Raw genomic sequence first — 7,306 nt, 5'->3', positions numbered from 1 at the left:
AAAAAACTGTAAAAAAACAGAGATTTTCCAACAGTAAAGCACTGTTATTCAAAAATACAGTTGAATACTGTGAATGCAAACCGTTTTTGGAAAAAAAACTTTTAATCGCAAACTGCTGTTTAATTCAACGGTACAGAACAGTATTTTTTAAGTCTAGTCACGTGTCCAAAGCTGTTTCGAATGCTCACAACTCCTCAGAAGAGAAACCTGCAGGTCTAATCTGAGCAAGATCATCAAATCTAGCCTCATCTTTTCACCTGGTGTACGTAAATATTGCAGAACGAAGGATAAAGAGTTTTAGAACACAACAATTTTGAGGTTTGTCCCGAGTCGACTATGAACTGAACGGCTGAAGCTGAACTGGTCGAGATAAACGGCATTCCCGCACTGGGTTTTCCCTCCTTGCTTGAGGTAAATGCAATTTTATCATTTTCAATGTTACACTGTACTAACCTTTATTATATTATTTGCTAATAACAAATCGATTTTTCTGAGTATTATGTACTGAATTAGCAACATGTTAGCTACGTTTGCATTCGACGTAAGTTTAGTTTATTTTAGCTCAAAGAGGGCTTGTGTTAAACTAGCATGGTTATTTTGCCGTTGATATTTGCTGACTGCATTATAAAATGTTAATCTGCAATATTTGCAATAAAACCTGCAGCAATTCCTTTACGCATGTCAGGCACATGCGGATGCATAGTTTTTTGCCTAATGCAACGTTTAAGTGCGGTTTCCCTCAGTGCACAAGAGTTTTTTCAAAATTTTCAGCCTTTAAGTGTCACACATATGGTCATAAATTTGGAAAGAATAAGACTAAACTGCATAAAACTGATGATTTAACGTGTCACGTTGACTTTTGTAGCTCGAAGTGTGAGGATATCCGGGGTCTAATCTTACACCTGAAAAACCACATTACTGAAGGTAAGACTGTTACATGCCCATTCAGAAAATGTAACCAAAAATTTACTGTCAAGTCTACATTCACATCACATGTCTCAAGAAAGCATAAACATTGTTCTAATGAAAGTCTACTTGACTCAGTTGCAAATCCTGCCAGTACTAGTGATGGTAATAATACAAGTTGTGATATGCAAACTGACGATTTCTGTCCTGAAGAAATGGATGTGTTCCCAGAAAAGGAAGATGAAGGAGAATTTATAAGACATTTGGCCTTGTTTTATCTGAAACTTCAATCTAAATTGCTCCTTCCATCTTCTACTATTCAAACCATCATTGAACACTATCAGGAAATACATGACATAAATCAGTCACATCTAATTTCCAAACTTGTGGATAAATTGACATTGCTTGGACTAACTAAAGATGACATAAACACTGTGATTGATACCATGAAAAGTGAGGATCTCCACAGGGCTTGTAATACTCATGCACTTAAATCTGACCATAAGAGAAAAAAATTTTTCAAAAATAACTTTAGTTATGTAGAGCCCGAATCCATTTGTCTTGGTAAAAATGAGTCGGGCAACGAATGTTTTGTGCAATATATTCCTGTGAAAAACACGATTGTGTCCCTTTTGTCCTCAGAGTCAGTGAGAGACCAGCTACAGCAAATACAAACTAGAGTCCAGACTGATAATATTTTTCAGGATTTGTGGGATGGCACAAACATTAAAAAGAACTTACTACTCAAGCACACAACATCTTCAATTGGCATAATCCTTTATCAGGATGCCTTTGAAGTAGTAAACCCCCTAGGGTCAGGGAGGAAAAAGCACAAGATTTTAGCCATGTATCTGACACTTGCAAACATTTTACCACACAACAGATTGAGTCTTGATCAGATGCAACTTGTACTGTTATGTCGAGAACAAGACTATAAGCATTTTGGACAGAATCTAGTGTTTGGCTCTCTGGTGAAAGATTTAAAGGATTTTGAGACAAATGGAGTAATACTGCCAGATGGCCAGCTCTGCAAAGGAACCCTTTATGCAATTTCAGGTGACAATTTGGGTTCACACAATATTGGGGGCTTCACTGAAAATTTTAGCAGAAGCTCATATTTTTGCAGGTATTGTGAGATTAATCGGGAAGCATTTCTGGCAGACCCTCTGGCCAAGGGCCCTGACCGCACACCACAGTCATTTCAGAAACATGTTGAGGATCTGAGTTGTAACGTAGAATCACGTGACTGTGGTGGTGTTAAATTTGACTCCATCTTCAATGAGCTCACATATTTTCATGTATGTCAGCCCGGATTACCTCCTTGCCTTGGTCATGACCTTTTTGAGGGCGTTGTCTCAACTGATTTGGTGTTATACCTCAACCACCTTGTGTCAAAAGAGAAAAACTTTACTTATGTTCAGTTGAATCGGCGCATAAATCAATTTAAATATCTAGGCAATGATGCTAACAACAAACCTTCTGAGGTGAACCCAGGGGCTGGAAAACTCTCCGGACATGCAGTTCAAAATTGGTGTTTCCTGCGAATGTTGCCAGTGTTAATTGGTGATAAAATAAAATGTCCTGAAGATAGTGTAGCATGGCAACTTATCTTACAGCTGAGAGAAATTGTAGAGCTTGTTTGTGCACCAGCAATTTCCACAGGTCAGGTAGCCTATTTACGAGTTCTGATAGATGAATATTTGCATACCAGAACACAGAGTTTTGGGGAACATCCACTTAAGCCTAAGCATCACTACCTAAATCATTATCCAGAACTTATCATTCAGTTTGGGCCACTCATCCGTTTATGCACATTAAGGTTTGAAAGTAAGCATACTTACTTCAAACAATGTGCAAGGAAGCTTCATAACTTCAAAAACCTCTGCAAAACTCTTGCTGAAAGACATCAACTTTTACAATCTTTTCTAAGTACTGGGTCACTGTTCCCACCCTCTGTAGTAGTAGAGAAGGGAACTGAATTCATTGCTGGAGACTACAATGCCAAGATAATACAGTCAGTTGGTCATCTGAACTTTGATCCTCTTCATACACTTATAAGTCATAGTGTGACTGTAAAAGGGACAACTTATAAGAGCAACATGTTTGTGGTGATAGGCCATAATGATGACGGACTTATAGTAGGACAAATCAAAAAGGCTATCATTCATAACAATTCAGCTGTGTATTTTATCACTGAGGTATACCAGGCTGTTCGTCAACCTTACAGTAACAGTTATTGCACTACACCAATGCAGGAGGCCTATTACTGTGTCAGTCAATCAGAGCTTCTTGATTATTACCCACTGCCTAAATATTCAGTTTGTGGCATGTCTTTGGTAACTCTTCACCACTCTGTCCCCACATTTTAGATTCCTTTCCTACATGTCAATCCATAACGAGATAAAGGCTATCATCCTCAGGGCTTTGCCCAGTCTGACTGAGGAGATTCGAGAACATGTCATCACTTCACTTGAACGCTCAGGTGTGGAATCTATAGAAGACCTCGTATATGTACAACAGGAAGATCTCAAAGATGTCCTGCCTATTATACAGCAAAGGAAACTTTTGGAGGCATTCAAACTTGGTAAGGTTTTGTTTCTATTTGTAATAATTATTATTATTAATTGTTTTGTTTTACATGTATATGCTTTTTATTGTCAAAGGGATGCTAACCATTGATTTTCTATCATTCAATTTTCATTGTTATATTGAAAAAAAAAAATTAACCTACATCTTGGTAAGAAATTGGATTAGCTTTTAAAAAATTGTATTTTAATTGTATGTGTTTCAGAAACTACAAAAGTCACACTTGATCTCCAAATATTGCCAGATGAGTCAACAGATACAAGTATGTCTTCACTCTCCAGTCCACAGCCTTGCACATCTTCAAGCTCAAGCTCTTCACGAGCATCAACACCTTGTACTTTAAGCAAGGCAAGCCAATCACCCAACATATCCAGTAAGTGGTATGAAAATTTTGAGATTCCTTGGGATAAAATGCCTGTGGAAGTGCAGTCAGCTATTGCCAACAGCAAGCGCCCTGCTCCTGACAAGCGACGCCAGATGATACGTATCCTAGCTGATGAAATCAGGAAATGTGAGAATAACCCCACACGCAATGAATGTCTCATCATCTGCCGCAACATTGTTAAGCATTTCCCCAACAGTTTTGCAGATATGACACCAAGCGGTGTCATCATTGGTAGTGGATGTACTTCACTGCTTTGTCAATTAAAAACAAGAATTGAGAACATGAACCGTGCAGGGACAAAGAACAGACTCCGAACTTCAAAAGTGCCTGGACAACAGCATCAGAGGCCAAGTGATTCTTATGGATGCACACAATTTAACCCTGAACTGCCACCAGAAGAAACATATGAAACACTGGAGCAGAAGAGGCAACAGTTGGAGACCATTTATAGACAAGAAGGTATTCGCAGTGGTGAGAAGGGGGAAGTGATTAACCTTATGAAAACAACATTCTGTCTTCAGCGTAGACACATAAATCAGGCTCCATCACCGTCCATCGAAGATATGAGAATCCAGTGGCCTTACCTTTTTACACAAAGAGGTATCTTCATTCACTTCGAGTTACTAACTGACATTAACGTGTTACGTGTCTTGGACCTATCCATTAAGGAATGTGGACAGGGAATCAGGAAGTACCTGCAGACCAAATCAAAGAACAAAGATGTGCAGTCTATCGTCACCCAGGATGAAGATGGAGAGTTGACTCTAATACAGCTGCTGATGGCCTACTTCGATGAAGGGATAGAGGGACTAATACTCCGTGCTGATGTATGTTTGTTTACATTTACATAATACTTGCTATTACTGGGTTTGTTATTCTGTCATGTATAATTTTTATACAATTGTCTGTGTTCTGCAGATATCTGCCACGGCAGCAGATGTTGAGAGCACTCTGACCATCCCCGCCTCTCCACGACTGATACTGCTGTGTAAGTGTCAGATAAGCAAGGTTCTCACATCAGTCTACCTCATCAACATTGTTTTAGCCATCCCAGGCCATGACAACTTCTGATCTGCAAAAAATGTATTTAATTTACAATGAATAAAGTACTGATGACCATATTAGACACTGTTTTAGCTGCAATTTGTTGTCTTTATCAGTTGCCGGTGATGAAGCCACAATTGGAGGATGGATGATCACCATCGAAAATCATGTAATCTGTGAAGGTGTCGACCAAAGCATCATCACAGGGCTAGCTGCAGTTTTCTCTACTTACTACATCTTTAATCTACAGTACCAAGAAGAAGCTTCAAGGACCCTGGAGTTTGTACAAAGGTAAATATTGTTTTGGTATTGTGCCTTATTTCCCAGATCTGTTAAGAGCTTGTCATTTAAATGGCTAGTTCACTTTGAAATTAAATGTTGATGTGTTTTACCCCAAGGGCATCCAAGATGTAGGTGTCTTTGTTTCCGCAGTAGTTTCAATTTTGATGTTTTTAGGTCCAACCGTTCTTGTCTGTCAGTCATATAATACATGCCTATGGTCACCTCATAAAAGAAAATACACAGATTCAAATTAAACCGTAAGTACACATTTATGAATTAAGACACGAAACGAGCGGTTTGTGTGAGAAAACCAACAGTATTTATATCATTTTTTACCTCTTGAAAAACATAATGTCCATGTTGCAGTGAACGAGCTTCTTTGTGATTTGCGCGTACTGGCTTGTTGATGCGCCGGCGCGACTCCTGGCTGTATGTGCCTCTCGCGCGAGCATACGCAATTCTTTTCTTTTTAAACATCCCTAAACATATATTTTTTTAAAAAACATTTCTTGTTTAAAACATCCCGGATAAGCCGAACGCGCTCACACACCAAGAAGCTCATGCCCTCAACATGGATATGATGTTTTTCAAGAGGTAAAAAACTATATAAATACTGTTGGTTTTCTCACACAAACCGCTCGTTTCATGTCTTAGGTCATCAATGTGTACTTACGATGTGGAATTGTTTAATTTGGACTGTTTAATTTGAACCTGTGTATTTTCTTTTATGAGGTGACCATAGGCATGCATTATATGACTGACAGACAAGAACGGCTGGACCTAAAAACATCCAAATTGAAACTACTGTGGAAACAAAGACACCTACATCTTGGATGCCCTTGGGGTAAGCTAAAACATATCAAAATTTAATTTCAAAGTGAATTAGCCCTTTAATATAAATTGTGCAATGATTTAACAGAAAGCAGAGAACTGTCAATAACATAAACCATGCACCACCATAATTTAATGTTTGTTCTCATACATATTATGTTTGGAAAAAATATATTATCCATATTTAATACAAGTCTCTTTTATTTATGTAGTGCTTTATCAATACACATTGTTACACTCATATGGCAGAAATGTCCAAAATACAAATCATGCAGTTAGTTCATGCACATGTTGTGTGCACTTAATGTAAAATAATAAAGATATTAAATTAGTAGTTACATTACAGTTGAGAAAAAATATGTCAGTTTCATTTGATTCCGAGGTGGCTTTTTACATCCGTCACAGGTGTCAGTCAGGACTCTGAAATGAGATCATTCTTTCATAATGAATATACACAGAGGTTATTATCATGAGTAAACCTCTTCGAATAGTCTTATATAAAATTCATCATGACTTACCAAGCCTAATATATGTTATTTCTACATTGCTTTTTAGGCGCTTCATTGGTTTGAATCCAGAGAGAGGGACAAAGGCCAGCCAGGTGAAGGTGATCTCCAAAAAGACGGGGAAACTTGTCCATAAAAAGACTGCAACTGTGAATGTCCACGTAGCCAACCTGATAAAAAATCTTTTGGACTTTGAGTGGGGTTTTGTGCAGTAATACAAAGCCAGTACAGCTGATGTTCAACATCCTGTTTCAGAGCTGAAGTCGCTGCTGTGCTCTGCAGTTGAGTGTTAATGCAAAGTCAGTACATTGTTCTGCATTTGAGTGTTCAGTTGAAGTCAGTGCAGTATTCTGCGATTGAGTGTTAATGCAAAGTCAGTACATTGTTCTGCATTTGAGTGTTCAGTTGAAGTCAGTGCAGTATTCTGCGATTGAGTGTTAATGCAAAGTCAGTACATTGTTCTGCATTTGAGTGTTCAGTTGAAGTCAGTGCAGTATTCTGCGATTGAGTGTTAATGCAAAGTCAGTGCAGTGTTCTGCTGTTGAATTCTTATGTGAAATCTGAAATGACAGCACTTTTTGCAACAACATATTTAAATTCACAGGATTTCAGTATGCTGCTCTTCAGTGTGCATGTACATTGCAGAAAAAAGTATTGCTGTTTTACAGTACATGTTCAGAGAATTGTATTTTGTCCATTATTTTAATGTCCACATATTTGTTAAGTGGAAACAATGTTAAATGTATTTTATATATTGGCTTTAATA

General features: G+C 38.0%; 1 protein-coding gene across 2 annotated transcripts; it reads left to right on the top strand.

Annotated features, from left to right (window-relative positions):
• Positions 1–273: 273 nt before the first annotated feature.
• On the top strand, positions 274–6,924 carry LOC132099047 (uncharacterized). Of its 2 annotated transcripts, XR_009423015.1 has the most exons (8): positions 274–411; positions 866–924; positions 3,276–3,490; positions 3,698–4,704; positions 4,796–4,865; positions 5,038–5,212; positions 5,936–6,047; positions 6,590–6,723. XR_009423015.1 is itself a non-coding variant. In XM_059505439.1 (7 exons), the coding sequence occupies exons 3-7, from the start codon at positions 3,289–3,291 to the stop codon at positions 6,753–6,755; spliced, it is 1,620 nt and encodes a 539-aa protein (XP_059361422.1). In that variant the 5' UTR covers positions 274–411; positions 866–924; positions 3,276–3,288; the 3' UTR covers positions 6,756–6,924. The 2 variants fall into 2 exon arrangements, 1 of the variants encoding a protein (XP_059361422.1); XM_059505439.1 differs by lacking the exon at positions 5,936–6,047 and having other exon boundaries at positions 6,590–6,924.
• Positions 6,925–7,306: the final 382 nt, after the last annotated feature.

The sequence above is a fragment of the Carassius carassius genome, chromosome 22 (assembly GCF_963082965.1).
Source record: "Carassius carassius chromosome 22, fCarCar2.1, whole genome shotgun sequence".
NCBI lineage: Eukaryota > Metazoa > Chordata > Actinopteri > Cypriniformes > Cyprinidae > Carassius > Carassius carassius.
This window is presented reverse-complemented; position numbering and strand designations above follow the sequence as displayed.

Coding starts and splice junctions, on each gene's coding strand:
- LOC132099047 (XM_059505439.1), top strand. CDS start 3,289: ATGTCAATCCATAACGAGATAAAGGCTATCATCCTCAGGGCTTTGCCC. Junction 4,866..5,037: donor TCCACGACTGATACTGCTGT/GTAAGTGTCAGA, acceptor TGTCTTTATCAG/TTGCCGGTGATGAAGCCACA. Junction 5,213..6,589: donor ACCCTGGAGTTTGTACAAAG/GTAAATATTGTT, acceptor ATTGCTTTTTAG/GCGCTTCATTGGTTTGAATC.